The sequence below is a fragment of the Dysidea avara genome, chromosome 3 (assembly GCF_963678975.1).
Source record: "Dysidea avara chromosome 3, odDysAvar1.4, whole genome shotgun sequence".
Classification (NCBI taxonomy): domain Eukaryota; kingdom Metazoa; phylum Porifera; class Demospongiae; order Dictyoceratida; family Dysideidae; genus Dysidea; species Dysidea avara.
The window spans coordinates 50177565-50196732 of NC_089274.1; the positions used below are offsets into that span (position 1 = coordinate 50177565).

A 19168-nucleotide genomic window follows, 5' to 3' on the forward strand; every position below is an offset into this window, starting at 1 on the left:
CAGCTGGTGAAAGGACAAGTGTGATTTGTAAAGTGTATACCACGATCGATACTTTTAAAATAGCAACGTGAACATAATTTTACTAAAATATACAGAATTTTGGTCAAGGGTCAAGTGCAAATTTTAGTAAAAGTCAAAGGTCAAGACATATTTTTTTGAGTTTGACCACTTTGACCGAGGATGAAGATCAGAGTACAGGATATATTGGAGTGCCACCCCCTTGGTACAACTAGGTAGTTCGCTTTAAAATTTGAGTTGCAAATATCTTGTCCCCAAAAATTTTGATTCATTAATATCTTACAGGTGTAGCACAGTGGATCATGTGAGCAAGAGTGTGTATCACATGAGCTACAAGTAAATCGTCCTGTTGACTGTCCTGCTCAAAATATTTCATGAGTGGATAGTAGAAGTGATTGACGACACTAGTAAACACATTGATCCCATCCTACAATAGTAATGGTAACACATTGATCCCATCCTACAATAGTAATGGTAACACACTGACCCCATCCTACAATAGTAATGGTAACACATTGATCCCATCCTACAATAGTAATGGTAACACACTGACCCCATCCTACAATAGTAATGGTAACACACTGACCCCATCCTACAATAGTAATGGTAACACATTGACCCCATCCTACAATAGTAATGGTAACACATTGATCCCATCCTACAATAGTAATGGTAACACATTGACCCAATCCTACAATAGTAATGGTAACACATTGACCCCATCCTACAATAGTAATGGTAACACATTGATCCCATCCTACAATAGTAATGGTATCAAGGTTTGCTAATAATGTAAGAGTTGGTTATAACAAGGAGGAAGAAGAATTTGGAAGATTAGATGGAAAATCACTGCTCAGACATCACAACATTTGCAATATGATTTGTTGTCCTAAACTAGATACTGTCATAAAACAACACATTATTCCATTATATCAAATTTTGCTAGTTACACTAAACCAGTGGATCATATTTAGCAGTACAAACTTGTAAACAACGTTAATAATGAATGGCCAAGGGGAGTTTCAAGGACCTTCTGTTGAAAAGACATTGATGACTTTAGATTTAGCTGAGGAAATATATAGAAATAATAACATACTACACCCATCCAAAAGCACCCCAGCTGTATAAAGTTTAGGTCAAGAAGGGTTAAGGTAATGGTAACACATGGTAACACATTGATCCCATCCTACAATAGTAATGGTAACACATTGATCCCATCCTACAATAGTAATGGTAACACATTGATCCCATCCTACAATAGTAATGGTAACACATTGATCCCATCCTACAATAGTAATGGTAACACATTGACCCCATCCTACAACAGTAATGGTAACACATTGATCCCATCCTACAATAGTAATGGTAACACATTGATCCCATCCTACAATAGTAATGGTAACACATTGATCCCATCCTACAATAGTAATGGTAACACACTGACCCAATCCTACAATAGTAATGGTAACACATTGACCCCATCCTACAATAGTAATGGTGACACATTGACCCCATCCTACAATAGTAATGGTAACACATTGACCCCATCCTACAATAGTAATGGTAACACATTGATCCCATCCTACAATAGTAATGGTAACACATTGACCCCATCCTACAATAGTAATGGTAACACATTGATCCCATCCTACAACAATAATGGTAACACATTGACCCCATCCTACAATAGTAATGGTAACACATTGATCCCATCCTACAATAGTAATGGTAACACACTGATCCCATCCTACAATAGTAATGGTGACACATTGACCCCATCCTACAATAGTAATGGTAACACATTGACCCCATCCTACAATAGTAATGGTAACACATTGACCCCATCCTACAATAGTAATGGTAACACATTGATCCCATCCTACAATAGTAATGGTAACACATTGACCCCATCCTACAATAGTAATGGTAACACATTGACCCCATCCTACAATAGTAATGGTAACACATTGATCCCATCCTACAATAGTAATGGTAACACATTGACCCCATCCTACAATAGTAATGGTAACACATTGATCCCATCCTACAACAGTAATGGTAACACATTGACCCCATCCTACAATAGTAATGGTAACACATTGACCCCATCCTACAATAGTAATGGTAACACATTGACCCCATCCTACAATAGTAATGGTAACACATTGATCCCATCCTACAATAGTAATGGTAACACATTGACCCCATCCTACAATAGTAATGGTAACACATTGATCCCATCCTACAACAGTAATGGTAACACATTGACCCCATCCTACAATAGTAATGGTAACACATTGATCCCATCCTACAATAGTAATGGTAACACACTGATCCCATCCTACAACAGTAATGGTAACACATTGACCCCATCCTACAATAGTAATGGTAACACATTGACCCCATCCTACAATAGTAATGGTAACACATTGACCCCATCCTACAATAGTAATGGTAACACATTGATCCCATCCTACAATAGTAATGGTAACACATTGACCCCATCCTACAATAGTAATGGTAACACATTGACCCCATCCTACAACAGTAATGGTAACACATTGACCCCATCCTACAACAGTAATGGTAACACATTGACCCCATCCTACAATAGTAATGGTAACACATTGACCCCATCCTACAATAGTAATGGTAACACATTGATCCCATCCTACAATAGTAATGGTAACACATTGACCCCATCCTACAATAGTAATGGTAACACATTGATCCCATCCTACAATAGTAATGGCAACACATTGATCCCATCCTACAATAGTAATGGTAACACATTGACCCCATCCTACAATAGTAATGGTAACACATTGATCCCATCCTACAATAGTAATGGTAACACATTGACCCCATCCTACAATAGTAATGGTAACACATTGACCCCATCCTACAATAGTAATGGTAACACATTGATCCCATCCTACAATAGTAATGGTAACACATTGATCCCATCCTACAATAGTAATGGTAACACATTGATCCCATCCTACAATAGTAATGGTAACACATTGACCCCATCCTACAATAGTAATGGTAACACATTGATCCCATCCTACAATAGTAATGGTAACACATTGATCCCATCCTACAATAGTAATGGTAACACATTGATCCCATCCTACAATAGTAATGGTAACACATTGACCCCATCCTACAATAGTAATGGTAACACATTGATCCCATCCTACAATAGTAATGGTAACACATTGACCCCATCCTACAATAGTAATGGTAACACATTGATCCCATCCTACAATAGTAATGGTAACACATTGACCCCATCCTACAATAGTAATGGTAACACATTGACCCCATCCTACAATAGTAATGGTAACACACTGACCCCATCCTACAATAGTAATGGTAACACACTGACCCCATCCTACAATAGTAATGGTGACACATTGACCCCATCCTACAATAGTAATGGTAACACATTGATCCCATCCTACAATAGTAATGGTAACACATTGATCCCATCCTACAATAGTAATGGTAACACATTGACCCCATCCTACAATAGTAATGGTAACACATTGACCCCATCCTACAACAGTAATGGTAACACATTGATCCCATCCTACAATAGTAATGGTACACAAATACTGGCTAGGTGTAGTCATACCTCATTTGGTGTACTAAGCTCTAATGCTGCAACTGATAACAACTCTAACATGTACAGTCTTTGCTCTATACTAAAACCAGTGGAGTGAAACTGACCAATCAGGTAGCTTGAAACCTAATAATGATGTAACCCTTAGCATCACATGACATCATGTGATCACCTTTACAGGACAGTTGCACAGCAAGCTTACTATGGCTTCCTTAGCAGCCTGTTTGCTTTCTTTAATTTGATTGGACGAATGCAATAACACTTTGGTCAGCTCTTCACACACCTGCAGATCACATAATCAGCAGCACATGCTCCATTGACATCACTAACTTCATCAAGGTCGTGATGACTGGACTTAATCAAACTTGGTATTGCCCTAATGAACTTCAATTGATCTGACCCTGAAGTATTGTCCAGTATACCTGCAGGTAATAGCAACTGTGAACCATAGATACAAGGGTATATATTGCTAGGAAATTCACACACAACATACCACCCAATTTGCTGATATACACACCCAAAGCATGAGGGCCAGGGATAAGGATGTATTTATCAGCAAAACCCGACACAGTCATGGTATAAGTGTCTCTAGGCCCACTCACCTGATAGGTGAAAGAACTACAGAGTACTAACCCTGTTCCTTTTATACATCAGTATCTGATGATCAATAGTAGTTTTAATAACGTGAGCTGTTATTCATATATCAATATGCTTTACACACAGTACCAGAAAAATTGTGATTGTGGGATCCGTTTTTTAGTTTTAGCATTTTGTACTACATTAAGTGTACTAACTTTGCTATTCGGGCAATAAGTAAGTTAATACATTAAGTTAAGTAGTTAAGACTATAAGTTACTGTTTGTCCTCTTTGTATTGTTCTGTGGTCTGCTCAATGACTAACACGTGGTAGGTAGAAATAAATGATTATTTTATTGATTATTCATTATTAGTAACTGTCAACTAGTCGAAACTTGGCAACTACCCTGAGCCTAGCCTATAATCTGTAAACCCAAACCCATAATTAAATGCTCTGTGTTGCACAATATGAGTCAAAGCTTATTGTATCTCTCTGAATTGGTTGGGCAACAAAGCCATGAAGAAATATGAGCGGACACATACATTTTCAAAATACACTTTGCAACAGTTAACTTTCATACTTAATGTTGTTCGGTACAGTAGTCTTCACTTCCAGGCCCAGACATGGTCTTTGTGTAGCTTATCCATTTATAAGCACATGTGCGGAGGATTGACTAGCACACTACAAGTACTTTAGGCGAATTACTGTTGTACAAATGCTCTAGAAATCTAATACAGTTATGGAATTGTAGAGATCCACCTTAGTTTACTGTCGTAGGCCACACCCAGGAGCTCTTAGCTTTCAGTATAAGGTGCAGGTGCCTATACCTACTAAGGTCCCGGCTTGTGAGGCTAAGTTGGGGCATGCAAGCCGAATCTCTGTGAGTATGCATTAGATTTCTAGAGTGTGTGTACAGCAGTACATGGTGTATGGTACTGAGTAGCATGCTAGCCTATCCTCCGCACATGCGCTTATTATAAATAGATACTATAAGTGCTATTGGAAATCAATCTTTGTGTCTGGAAGTGAAGACTACTGTATAGAACATTAGTTAGTAACTTAGTAAAAGTTTTCTTAATTCTGAAGTATGAGGATATCAGCAAAACCCGACACAGTCGTGGTATAAGTGATATATATCACTCTAGGCACACTCACCTGATGGGTGAAAGAACTACAGAGCAGTTAACCTGTTCCTTTTATATATCAGTATCTGATGATCAATATCAGTATTAGTCTGGTGCCGCCGACCCTATTTAGGCACTTATACAAGTGCCTCGAAAATAGGGTCTGGTCTGTCTAGAATCAAGGACTTGTGCCACCGTTACTGAAAACTGGTGTGTCCAATCAAATAGCAGTATTGCCAATTAAATGCATTTTGGCCACACGGCGTGAGTAAATACTAGGGCGAAAGTCACGAAACGAAAGTTGTGTGAGTTCTTTTTGTGTCAGGACGAATAAACCAAGGGACGACTTTCCATTTACTATTCGTGTGTAATAGACGCTGTAGTAATCAGAATCCTTACCTACGTTGTACTGTGTACTTTGATTTGTTTTTGTACTTAGCTAAATAATTAACACATGTATTAGCAGCTTTTCTTATGGTTATGTTAATTGTATGTAATAGAGTAAACACACTATTTATGGACTTGTATTGCACCTTGTACTTGATAAACATGCTATTTAAGGTTTCTTTTTATAGTATAAATATAGTGTCTTGTATGTACCATGTATTTATTGTTGTGTAGTCTAAGATAAAAGTATTATCCTTAAGCGTGCAATTATTACCAGGCAGATATGACAGACGCCTTCCCTCGTAAAGTAGAAATATCGTCTCCACAGCCTAAACATCAACCGTCCATAGAAATTAACTGATTGAAACCTTTAAAACATCACTGTTGTGATTGAATTCTTCGCTGTTCGATATGTTTGTTAACGCGAGCCGCAGTGTAATTACGCATTCCTAAACACAAGTCCTTGATTCTAGACAGACCAGACCCTATTTTTGGGGCGCTTGTATAAACGCCTAAATAGGGTCGGCGGTGCCAGACTATATCAGTATCTGATGATACACCAATATCTGATGATCAATATCATTATCTGATGATACATCAGTATCTGATGATCAATATTAGTATCTGATGATCAATATCAGTGTCTGATGATACACTAGTATCTGATGATCAATAATAGTATTTGATGATACATTAGTATCTGATGATCAATATCAGTATCTGATTATCAATAGTGGTTTTAATAGTGTGGGCAAAAAGCTGTTAGAATGTTATTTATACGTCATTATGCTTTACATACAGGGGAAGAAAAATTGCAATTGTGGGATCTGGTTTGTTAAGTTTTACAACATTAAGCCTACTATATAACTTCACTATTGGGACAATAAGTTATTATAATAAGCAGTTAGGACTACAAGTTACTCACCTATTTTATCTAGTTGTCTTCTTTGTATTGTTCCATGGTCTGCTCAATGGCTGACACATGGTGAGTAGAAATACACATCCAAATGATTATTTTACTGATCATTCATTTAAAGATAATTGTCAACTAGTCAAAACTTAGCAACTACACTGAGCTTAGTCTAACTTGTAAACCCAAACCCAAACCCAAACCCAGCTCAATGTAATGAATCAAAGTGTATTATATCTTTGAACTGGTTGGGCATCAAACCCACGAGCAACCATGTTCCCATAATATATATACCACTTTAGCGTGGGCGTTTAAAGGTGCTACTTGGGGTAATAACTTGCATATTGCCTAGGGCAATATCATGGGAACATGGCACCCAACCTAGAGGCACCCCCCTCAGGAAATTTTTGAAAATTAGACCCTCTGAGATTAAATATAAGAGTGATTTTAATAATTTAGCGCAGTGTAATTATAATGTTTATTGCACTGTTGTATTAGGTGATTGCTGTATTAGATGACTGCTGTATTAGGGTATCTTGAGCTTGAATTTTACAGCAAGCTTTCTGCCAAATACATACCACTTAGGACATTTTTACATATGCCATACTGATTTTAACTGAATATTTGCCTGACTGTTGTAATAGGGTGACTGTTTTATTTCATAGAGTCACATAGTGTCTATATAAACGCCTTATATGATATATTACAAGTAATCCACTACTGTGCTGCATTGCTATGGAGCTTGGATGGTGTCTCCTAATGAGTCTTCCTGAGTCTTCAAGTCTATAGGGAAGATTTACACTGTTGTATGTCTGTTTATTGTATGTGTGGATAATGTAGCTATTGGCAGCTACCTAGGGGGCCCCTTACAAAGTGGGGCCCGGAGCAAAATGCCCTAGTTACCCCCCCTGTCGGCGGCCCCAACTACTGTACTGTGTTGCACTTAGAAGGCTTCTCTGAGTGAATTTCGTTTGCGAGAAATACCTACCAGAGACGCTATACGTGATCTTCTAAGGTTGAGAAGTGATTCTGATTCAAATAAGGCATTGAATTCAAGCTTGAAGTTAGTCAGCTAACACTTCAGTACGGTGGAATCCTGTATTTTAGTCATTATAAGGTTTCTGTAGTACAGTGGAACCTCAGTTAACTGAACCCCTTGGGACCAGGAGTGGTCTTTAAGTCTGAAAAATCTGTATATCTGAAACTGTGCATAAAGAACTTGTATTATCAACTACCCTAATAGAACAGTTACTACTCTAATAGAGCAGTCATTTTAGTTCAGTTAACTGAGAATCCGGATAAGTGGGGTCTGGATAACTGAGGTTCCACTGTATATGGAGATGCAGTAATGGCCAAGAAGAACTTAGAAATTTATCGAGCTTGAGGGTGGATGACAATCTGTGGAATACAAGTTACACTAGTTTAATTTGGATGAATCTTTTGATTTTTAAACCTGCACCATGACCAGTACTTATAGCTACAGAGCGTGTACAAACAATAAATCAATTTTACTTAGTTTAGTTGAATGCCATTTTAAATCTGGGAGTGCCATAATGGGTGATAACTAAGTTATAACTCAGTACATATAGAGTTTGCCAACAGCAGCACCTCGTTATCTTTATGGCAGCTGCTTATTCATCTTGTGCAATGAACTGCTTATTCATCAGCTGCTTATTCATCTTGTGCGAATACGTGTATGCGATACCTGAAATTTTTGCTTAGTATTGTGATTGTGAGCCTTACAATGCTGAAATTTCTAAATTAAGACTGGTGGGTTGAAATAAAGCTTGCATTATAGAAGTATTTGTAATAGCTGAAATGGTTCACTTTAACATTTTCATCTAAAACACATGGCCATTGTAAGTTTAGTAGTAAATTTTATGGACAAGGTAAGCAAAATATCACGTGATCACCAGGTATCAAAGTTCTGATTCTTCATAAAAAGTACTTGATACCAAAGTACTTATATATTGTTACTTGTAACGCCCACCCTACTTGAGCAACATTCCTTTGAAAACCATAGCACAAACTGTTCAAGTGGTAGAACGCCTGACTAGCGTATAGGAGGTTGTGGGTTTGAATCCACATGTTGGCAGATTTTCTTTCTAAACAGTACCTTTTTGTACACACCTTTTTTAAACTTTAGCTCATAGTATCTAGGCATGCAAAGCATGGAATTTTATTTAAATTAAATGTCTATCATCTGGCAAATCATGGTTTCCTCCCTCATAAGTGCTTTTGTTATAGAGCAATGAAGGCATTGGTGTACGGAAGGATCACTGAAAAGTTGAGCTACATTCCTGCCAAAACCACTGATAAACAACTATGGCTATTTGTGCACCCCAAGTTATTATAACCAACCTGGGTTCAATCCCCGCCTTGTTCATAACTTTTTCTCTCTCCACTTTTGGGACCTTTTTGATGCACCTTTTTGTTCTATCTGTTCCATGCAAGTCTTCATCTACAAACTTTTATGCTCAGTTTTTCAGCACTGGCACTTAACTGCCTCACATCATAGGGACTCTTATAGCGCTTTTGGGATAGGGCAGACAAATTGCCAACATATTTGTCCATCTGTGTGTTCATCCAGTGTGTTATATTAGAGTAATTCTTTCACACTTCAGCTGCAGTATCCTACATCTTTGTTTTAAGCACATAGGTGTGTACCGACATGCAAAACTGTTTGTTCAGATTTATTTCAATACTGCTGTAGTAAATAGGCAGCTTGTATGATTGGACGGATACTACTGTGTATCTGATAAATGATATTACTGGCACCATGCAGGTACCGTAGTTTACAGTGTGTGAACCTTTCACTAATCCTGCTTACATCCTTTCACTCTAAAGGATCATACATTACCTTAATGGTCAGTTACACTGTAGGTGTTTGAAAAGCAGCAGAAAAATTCTAACCCGGCATTATTATTATTATTACTAGGACCGCGTCACATACAACCAAGTACATACACCAACGTGACAGCTCCCCGGTGAGGCTATTAGGTGGTGAATGCATTATCCCCAAATCAACTCAATATGTCACAGTAGTGACAGATATAACACAATAGTGGCATCGTAACTAAAGGCCACCAGTAGCTAAGTGCCAGTACATCATTGGTGTGGTATAAATGGCACAGTGATGTGTACAAAGTATATGTATACAAAACATACAGGAGAGAACTATACATTATTGCAGTATTGTATGCAGCAATACATTATAGGCAACATCACCATGCAGATAAAAATTATTAGCCAATATACAGCAATGCATATCAACATCAACTAGAGCTAAGTAAGGTTCATCAGTGATGTAGCAATGGCACAGTGATGGGTGACACACTATAGTTATGCATACACAACTTTCAGGAGATAGCTACACAATGCTGTAGGCGTATGCAAGCCAGATGAACCAGATAAAGGAAGATAGCCAAGCCACTAGAGCCTAGTAGCTACGCCAGGTGAAGGCAAAAAAGATTAAGCACGTATTGAATTGCCTGACACCAACACAAAGAAAGTTCGCCATGCCAGCTGCACAAGACAAAATTGTTTACTTGTATTTTATATGTAACTGTAAGCATAGATAATGTATGGAGCGTGGCATATGCAGTTTCTTGTATTGTTTATTTATGTGAATGAATCCACTGGCAGCTGGCATGGAGACTTGAGATGTTACAAACATAAAAACTTACTTGTAATCTTCTTCAAGTGGCTTCTGGCTCTCCTGCACGGGCATCACTAATCTTCTTCGCGCAATATGTAAGTAATTAAGCAAGGGTGTGGTACTGGGCATTATATAGAATTACACGTATGGTCAAGTCATCAGCACAAACAGGAGCGACGATTATACGTTTGTGCCTTCATTCATAGGCGAATCTATCCCCGGTTAGTTCATGTCTCTAGGCCTCGTAGTTTTCTCAAACATTAATTATTTATTTATGACGTAATTTTAACCGCAATTCGTATTATTCTTAGTACTTGGTTGTATAACTAGGACCGTGTCACATACAACCAAGTACATACACTAACGTTGCAATCTACCCATTGGGAAAGTATAAACAGTGCCATAGGAAACACTCAGAGCAGTGTGTGTGTACCTGTGGAAATGATACATATGCATATGTACACAGGCAAGGGAGTTTAACTGGCATCAGAAAACCACAATACTAAAACACAACCTACACAAAAAAACCAAGTTAAGTTAGCTATATTGAAAGTAACTATATATTGTAGGTGTGATGTGTCTCTGAAGATGACTCAGCAGTGAAGTGAGGCTATGCAGAATAAGGGATATGGTGAAGGCACAATTAGCAATTGATCCCAATCAAGCCAATATGGCACAACAGACTCTGTTGTAACTAGAGGCCACTGGTGATGTACCTGTATATCAGCGGTGTGGCATTGGCACAGTGATCACAGTCTATAATATTATGCATACAGCCATGAACAACATACAGGAGATAGTTACACACTGTTGTATATGCAGCACTGCATCGGCTTCTTGTTTAGCTATTACAGACTCACAGTAGACTAGTAGTTAAGCCGAGTGGAAAATAATTCCAGCCGCCAGCAAGCCAGATGAAGGTGCCGGTATAATGAAAATAATTCCAGCCGCTAGCAAGCCAGACAAAGGATGAAGATGTAGACCTATAATACAACTACCGGTACAAGTATTACATTACTCATTACCTTGCTGTTCCAGCTGGTTGTTTAAGAGCGCATCAGCTGGTATCCCAACTGGTCATCAGTAGTCTCGCGTGGCCAGACCGCTTTTTTCCGTATATTGGGTGGGGAAAAAAGGGTCTGGTGCAACTCCAATAGCTGTTTACTTCTGAGCCGTCCCTACATTCCGGGGACACTAATTGAATAACATTGGTCACAAAGGAGGTGCCATGACGTCAGTAAGTTAACTAGAGATCTGTTTATCCTTTAAACGAATCTTAATTTGCTCCGATGTCTCTTTTATAGCGTCTTGAAAGTTAGTCCTCATCGTGTAACAAGACTCACAACCGGAGCAGGAGTGTAGGAATACTTTATAGTTTTACTGACGTCATGGCACCTCCTTTGTGACCAATGTTATTCAATTAGCGTCCCCGGAATGTGGGGACGGCTCAGAAGTAAACAGCTATTGGAGTTGCACCAGACCCTTTTTTCCCCACCCAATATACGGAAAAAAGCGGTCTGGCCACACGAGACTAGGTCATCAGCTGGTCGTTCACTGCATGATGCCTGGAGCGCATATCCTACACACAAAATACACAGTTACAAATATTTAAACATACTTGTAATGTTGTTGCTTACCAGTCAAGTGGCGCCTAGGACGTTTACTAATCTTCTCATTCAAGCAATCTGTAATTAACAAGGGCGTGGTGCCGGGCGTTATATAGAATTAAATGTACGGTAAAGTCATCAGCACGAACAGGAGTACTTATTATACGGTTGTGCCTTCATTCACAGGTGAATCTATCCCCGCTTAGTTCATGTCTCTAGGCCTCGTAGTTTTCTCAAACATTATTTATTAATTATTATTTATTCATTCATTATTAATGACGTAATTTTACCGCATTTCGTATTATTCTTAGTACTTGGTTGTATAATTATTATGTGTAAAAAGGAAAGAAGGCAAAAGCCTATGATACCTTATCATTACAAAAAAAAGGTTAACTTAAGACTAAAGTTAGTACAATATAATTAAAAAATCAATTTGAGTCATTTGATCTGAGAAGAAATCATCAAGCTGGTTCTTAAATACATGTAGAGACTGTGCCATAACTACATAATCTGGTAAACTGTTCCAAGAATTTACTGCTCTTACTGAAACATTAGAGAATAGATTTTATATATACCCTTATTAACTGTACCTGTTAGTTTTAGGTCAATATCTTCTTCCAGGATTGAATCTTATTAAGCCCCATTGGAACTCTCACTCAAAATTGTTAGAATACCTCAAATAGCTGCAGCCATTTTATTTCGTGACATCATTTGGAATACGGTCTATTGCCTTAGCTTACATGTAGTTTAACTAACCCTGCATGATGGCATAAGGATCATGTACTTTAAAGCACCATCAACATGCATGCTACACAGCAATACAGGACACTAATATTTATGCTTGGTTACCAATATTGTCATATTAGTTGTCCTGCATGTAAAGCAGGTACCATACTCCATTTGTGTCATGATAGGGTTAGTAACATGTATTGATGCAGACTGGAACAATAGATAGACTTAGGTAGGCTACAAATAGTGAAGTTAAGAATTGTGTAGATAATCCTAATTTCTTTGAATAAAGTTTAGTGGTTATGAACTATACATTGTAGGGATGTGTGATAATGAAATTTCGTCATTGTGATAATGTACCTCATTATCACGATTATCGCAATACTTGACTACACAAGTAAATACTATCAAGAGTTAATAATAGTGGAGGGGAGAGTGTCTAACGCTCTATAGGGCTGTATAAAATGAGCGCGTGTGAGCTAAAGGGCTTCAGCAATCTTAACAAGCGACGTGTTAACGCATTCAATTATGGTTACGCGGCCGTTTCAGAGCTAGCATCATGACCGGAAGTTGAAACGTTGCTTAACCTCGACCGTCGTTCGAAGACGCGATGCGGTGTTACCTGGTCTGCCCTGTTGGAACCAAATACCACTATCAGCACTTCCCAAATATCGATTCTAGTGTCCATGAACTTGTGCAGCATCATTGATGTGACCTGACAAAAGTGACAATTGGTTCTAGTTGTCAAGTGTAGAGAATGCGACTAAACACGAGATTATCCGTGGTGAAGCCCTTTAGCTCCCACGCGCTCATTTTATGCAGCTCTATACAGCGTTAGACACTCTCCCCTCCACTATTATTAACTCTTGATATTATATTATAATGGTAACCTTACTATTGAAACACATGTATGACTATATATAGAACAACAAAAGCTACAAATACACTAAAACTATTTATATTGTAATTTGCATAGGAGGATCAAAGTGATGCTGCATATCATATTGTCCATACAGTACTAATCAGCTGCATAACTGTACTGTATGAGTCATACAGTACAGTTATGCAGCTAATTGGACAATACAGCACACTTGGACAAATACAGTACAATTATGCGGAGAATTTATTTAAGGAATGTTACGTAAGCAACACACTGTAAATCGCTAAAACCAGCCAAACTAATCCTACGAGTTCGTTCTATGGCTAGGAATAGACACTTACTGATCATCTGATCACGAAGCTTTTAAACACGACTCCACTAAGATAGCACGATTGATCACGTGCGTGACATTGTAAATCGCTAAAACTAGCCAAACTAATCCTATTAGTTCGTTCTACGACTAGAAATAGATTAGCTAAACACTTACTGATATCCTGATCACCGAAAATCGCAGCAGTTTGAGTACTAGAGAAAATCGCTCCGAGCAAGATGCAACCAGGGAGTACAATATAACAGTTAAAGCACCGCCTTGCTTGTGTGTATGAAAAATACAGCACTTAGGGGGTGTCTTCGAGGCCAATACAGCACTCGGCTTCGCCTTGTGCTGTATTAGCCTCTCGACATGCCCCCTAGTGCTGCATTTTCCATAGAATCCATACACATGCACGACGGTGCTTTAACCATAACATATAGCCCACTTGACCACCTAACCAAAGTCCAAGTCATCCTCTGAGCATATTGTGAGGATCATCTTAGAGTTGTAACGCAGTGGGATACAGACAAACATTATAATAGCTGATGCCTAGCTAACTTTTGGGGTAGTATATATAAGATGAATATAAAATTGGAAATTTTAAAATAGGAATAGGGATCGCAGAAAAAGCCACGAAACAAGAAGGGATTGCTGGGATGGTAATGTAAACCACAAATCCCTATTTTGACTCTCTGTCATAAACTTTTAGTTACATGCTCTGTCATTTTGAAACAAGTCAAAATAGGGATTTGTGGTTTACATTACCACCCCAGCAAACCCTTCTTGTTTCGTGGCTTTCCCTATTCCTATTTTTAAAATTCCAATTTTTTATTCATCTAGCTTGTGTACTTTTTATTAATCCATTAATGGATTATGAGATTTCTTTTATTGATAATAAAGACTGTTGTGAATAGTGTAATTTTGCATTCTGCATAGTTCAGCCGTCAACGTTTTAGAACACATATGAAACTGATCAAATTGCAATGTGCATACAGACTGGGAGTCTTCTAATATGAGCTACAATTTACATTACTGGTGCCTTTAATAGCTGTCAGATTCAGTGCAAGGATTGTAGTTATACACTTGACTGCATTATTAGAGTATTTACATGACTGCTCTATCAGAGTACTTAATCTGGATAACCCGCCCACGGACAATGATCACGTAGTGAAAAAACCATCTTACAACAATGTCTTCAGCACAGATTAAGTTTACTGGCCTATACTGAGTTTAATAAGGACAGATTCTATTAGCTACAGACAGTGCACACCAAAAAACCTAACTATGAATGTGATCTTATACGGCTTCTTGTGCGCAATGGCATATTGGCAAGAGGAAACGGTCAGTTTGGGCTGTTTCCATTCGAAAACGAAATCAAAAATAGGTCATGGACATGAGGAAGGACTCAGTAAGCATGGCTATATAGTTTTTAGCACGAAAAGTGGATAACTTTTGCTGTACATGAGTGAAACAAAATAATATTATGTGAAGAATAATATGAACAAAACGGCAAATTTCAGTTTTGTCCCAAATACACATACTGTTTCCTTTTTACTTGATACTTACTAGTGGACCTATACTCATTGCAAATAACCACCAGAGGGTTGTTTTGAGTTGGAGGATGCTTTCCAAGGTGGTTTTTAGATGTGTGTTCTATTAAAGTTTTTTGCAAAAAACATGGGCGATACCTATTATGAACTTACTATCGTGGTTCATGATTATTACTAGAGAGTGTAAATGTCTCTAATAAATTATCACTGTGTCACTCATTATGCAGTCGTGCCTGCTTTATGTTAGAGTTAAAGCACCGCCGTGCGTGTGTATGGAAAATATGGTGTGTTGAGAGGCTAATACAGCACGAGGCGAAGCCGAGTGTTGTATTTTTCGTACAAACAAGCAAGGCAGTGCTTTAACTGTTAAAATTGTACTTCCTGGTCGTCTGGCTCAGAGCGATTTTCTCTAGTACTTAAACCGCTGCAATTTTTGGTGATCAGGATATCAGTAAGTGTTTAGCTAATCTATTTCTAGTCGTAGAACATACCAATAGGATCAGTTTGGCTGGTTTTAGCGATTTACAATGTCACGCACGTGATTAATCGTGCTGTCTTAGTGGAGTCGTGTTTACAAAGCTTCGTGATCAGACGATCAGTGAGTGTTTATACAATCTATTCCTAGCCGTAGAATGAACTCGTAGGATTAGTTTGACTGGTTTTAGCGATTTACAGTGTTGTTTACGTAAAATTCCACAAATAAATTCTCCAAATAACTGTACTGTATTTGCCCTAGTGTGCTGTATTTGACCAATTAGCTGCATAACTGTACTGTATGACTCATACTTAATAGATATACCACTCTGGCATGCTCACCTAATAGGTGAAGGAAGACAAACCTGCATTCACCACATTACTTTTATACAGAGGTTTGCAAAAATTGATTGTGGGTTTAAATTGTGGGCACAAAAAAGAAATGATTGTGGGTTTCATTGGTTGTAGTGATACCATTTTAAACCAAATAATCACTTTGTGGATGAATAAAGTTACCTAAGGTGCTAAAATAAACACTTAGACATATAGGTTGTGAATGTTTGAGGCATCTTTTCGTACAGTTGAAATGTACTCTGTTGAAAAACAATCCACATTGCAAAAATGATTATTTAGTGATGCTTAGTAACTGAACTATGCAATGCTGACTCACTCATTTCTTTTTACTTCACAACAATGCCCCTGACTAAATCAACATGTTTAATTCAAACCCACAATGCAAAACTTTAAGCAGCTCTAATTCAAACCCACAATGCAAAACTTTAAGCATTTCTATATAAATAATCAAAGGGAACTGATGCTTTGTAGCTGCCTCAGCATCAAAGGCAGTTGTGGTCAGGGCTATATCATGATATTGCCCTAACCACAGGGCAATATCTAGATATTGCCCTGTGGTCAGGGAAATATGTGATATATAACCCTGTGATTTCCTTTGATCTGAGGTGTCAAAGTGGTATATAGTACAGTTATGCAGCTGATTAGTACTGTATGGACAGTATGATACACGGCATTGCTTTAATCCTCCCACGAAAAGTACTTACATCTGGAAACCAGCATCATGGCAAAAACATATTCGTTAGAATTATACCTGGAATTGTAATCATTCAGGTTGGCGACATGTAGTTTACAGAAGTGTCTGGAAATTTCTTATTATCATGATAATGCAATAATAGAAAAATTTGTGATAATGACTTTTCACGATAATTGGTTATTCAAGATTATCAAACCCAGAGCACTAATACAATGACTATTTTGTCCCAGTAAGGGGGGGCTAGTAATAGGTTGATAAAGAACATGTGGAGCTTATCAAGTCCAAAGGACAAGTTGGTAAGCTTCTATTGTTGAAGGAATAAATCACTTGCAAGGATATTGATAAACAGAACTATAGCATTTACTCATTTAGCAGTGAAGACATACACAAACTATACTAACACTGACCTTGCATGGCTTCCCTTAGATAATGAGGCATATCATTATCACATGTGACATCACCACAATCACATGATGTGATGTCATAAGGTATGAGGTCATCATCACTATCTGTCTCTTCTTGTGTGGACATACCTACTTCACTCACACGGTCCACTAACTCAGTCTGGATCACCTGATCCAAGCTATCATTTTGTATTAAAGATTTTTCCTGTTCATTGATTGGTGTTGCCATGGTAGCAAGCAACAACGTCTCCTTGGATTCTTCAATCTGCAGAATGATAAGCATGAGAATTACATGGTTAAGCAACTAACATCAAATTTTAGAGGACTGCCATCTTTTTTAAGTTGCTGTGATACACATTCTGCCAATCGCATGGCAAGTAGCCGATAATTAGATATAGGATTGTTCATGTGATGTTCCATCCCATTCATCAATAGGCGGAACACATCTAGCCAATAGTCATAGTAACAGTAATTAGTACATGACACGCTACTCACCTGAACACACTTCAGAGGACAACTGGTTACTAAGGCAACTAGTAAACAAGACGATGGCACGTGACAGGTGCAAAAGATGACGATAATCTAGGTGACACACTAAACCGATGTCTGACCAAACTTTCAGCAAGCACACTAGTGCCTGAGGGAGATTCTGTGAGCAACACAACAAGATCACATGATGTCACATACCTGCTCCATTACATCACTCATTGATGACCGCAAGTAGCCGGCAATGTTATATAATATTCCTGTCTGTTACCATAGTTACTGTTAGCTCATATACATGTACAACATACTTCATCATAGCAACGAACTAGTAAACACTTATGACAAAGTATGTATGACAGTCGATTATGAGTTGCTAATAGGTTGCCAAGGATACGGCATGTAGCACTGGAACTTTGTAAAGACCTAGAATCATATGATTGCAAGTTGTGGATCACATGATCAACACTTACGGTTTAGTATTTAGTAAGACACCTTCCACAAACACATCAACTGCAGCATTCGAAAAGTAACCAACCAGGGAACTGCATATTCTTTGCCACAATAGATCATGTAAAGTGGCAGTATCCAGAAAAGAGATCATGTGAGCCAATGCATCAGCTGTGGTGTACAATTAACACACCTCACACCTGCACATGTGTTACATATGCAAGCATGGACACACTTACCAGAGTCAGGTCCGCTGGTTATTATCTTAGCTATGAAGTGAGCCAAATTACTCATGGAATAGTCATGTGATCCCATGCTATGGTGACACTTCTCCAATACAGCACATGCAACTTTCATTAGTTTTAGGAGGAACAACCTGGGTGTGAACAACTGGTCCAACCTCAGCTCTAGCCTATTGCCTAACAGCTGTGGTAGATTGACTATACTAGAATAATCTTGCAATTGCAATAACTGTTGCTGGCAACAGTCCCTCCATAACACACTTGCCAATCCGTCCTGCTGCCCTGCAGTACAAAAGTGCTTCACAAGGTCTTGTATTAGTTCACAACCCTGCAGGCTACAAGCAACATATACTGCTGCAGGCTACATCAGCTACCATACCTTGAATTAGCAATACAAGCACACAACATAATGATGACGTCATCCGGTGGTGCCAAACTCACAAGTTCCGATACTTCTTGATATGGCAAGTCGCACGTGAGCTGAAATATTTTCGCACATATCGCAGCGTACACCCGGGAAAAGTGTCGCTTGTCAGTTTGCAGTCGTGTAAGGCACTTTTTAGCAGCTATAATTGCTTCTTGTCCATCAGTGGAAGTTGTTAAATCATCAATCACTTGTAAGGCTACTCTAAGTTCGTTCTCCATTTTTAATTACAAATTCCAGCTCCGTATATTACATCGGTTGC

At 38.4% G+C, this 19168-nt stretch overlaps 2 protein-coding genes across 3 annotated transcripts in view; one reads left to right on the top strand and one right to left on the bottom strand.

The window, feature by feature from the left end:
- Positions 1-19163, bottom strand: part of LOC136251552 (telomere length regulation protein TEL2 homolog) — a 19693-nt gene extending 530 nt beyond the window's left edge. The window contains exons 1-12 of one of the 2 annotated variants that reach the window (XM_066044024.1): positions 18862-19163; positions 18480-18817; positions 18264-18411; positions 18102-18216; positions 17995-18057; positions 17803-17944; positions 17617-17753; positions 17311-17572; positions 3977-4068; positions 3819-3929; positions 3659-3772; positions 302-445 (exon numbers count right to left, since the gene is read on the bottom strand). In XM_066044024.1, coding sequence (XP_065900096.1) covers positions 302-445; positions 3659-3772; positions 3819-3929; positions 3977-4068; positions 17311-17572; positions 17617-17753; positions 17803-17944; positions 17995-18057; positions 18102-18216; positions 18264-18411; positions 18480-18817; positions 18862-19127 — 1932 coding nt within the window. In that variant the 5' untranslated portion in view covers positions 19128-19163. Of the gene's footprint in view, positions 1-301; positions 446-3658; positions 3773-3818; positions 3930-3976; positions 4069-17310; positions 17573-17616; positions 17754-17802; positions 17945-17994; positions 18058-18101; positions 18217-18263; positions 18412-18479 lie in introns of both variants that reach the window. The other variant, XM_066044025.1, reaches the window with a different exon arrangement.
- LOC136251553 (calcium-dependent protein kinase C-like) overlaps positions 18964-19168 on the top strand; it is a 9255-nt gene continuing 9050 nt past the window's right edge. Inside the window, exon 1 of the mRNA XM_066044026.1 lies at positions 18964-19099. The gene's annotated coding sequence lies outside the window, so the exon portion shown is untranslated. The remainder of the gene's footprint in view (positions 19100-19168) is intronic.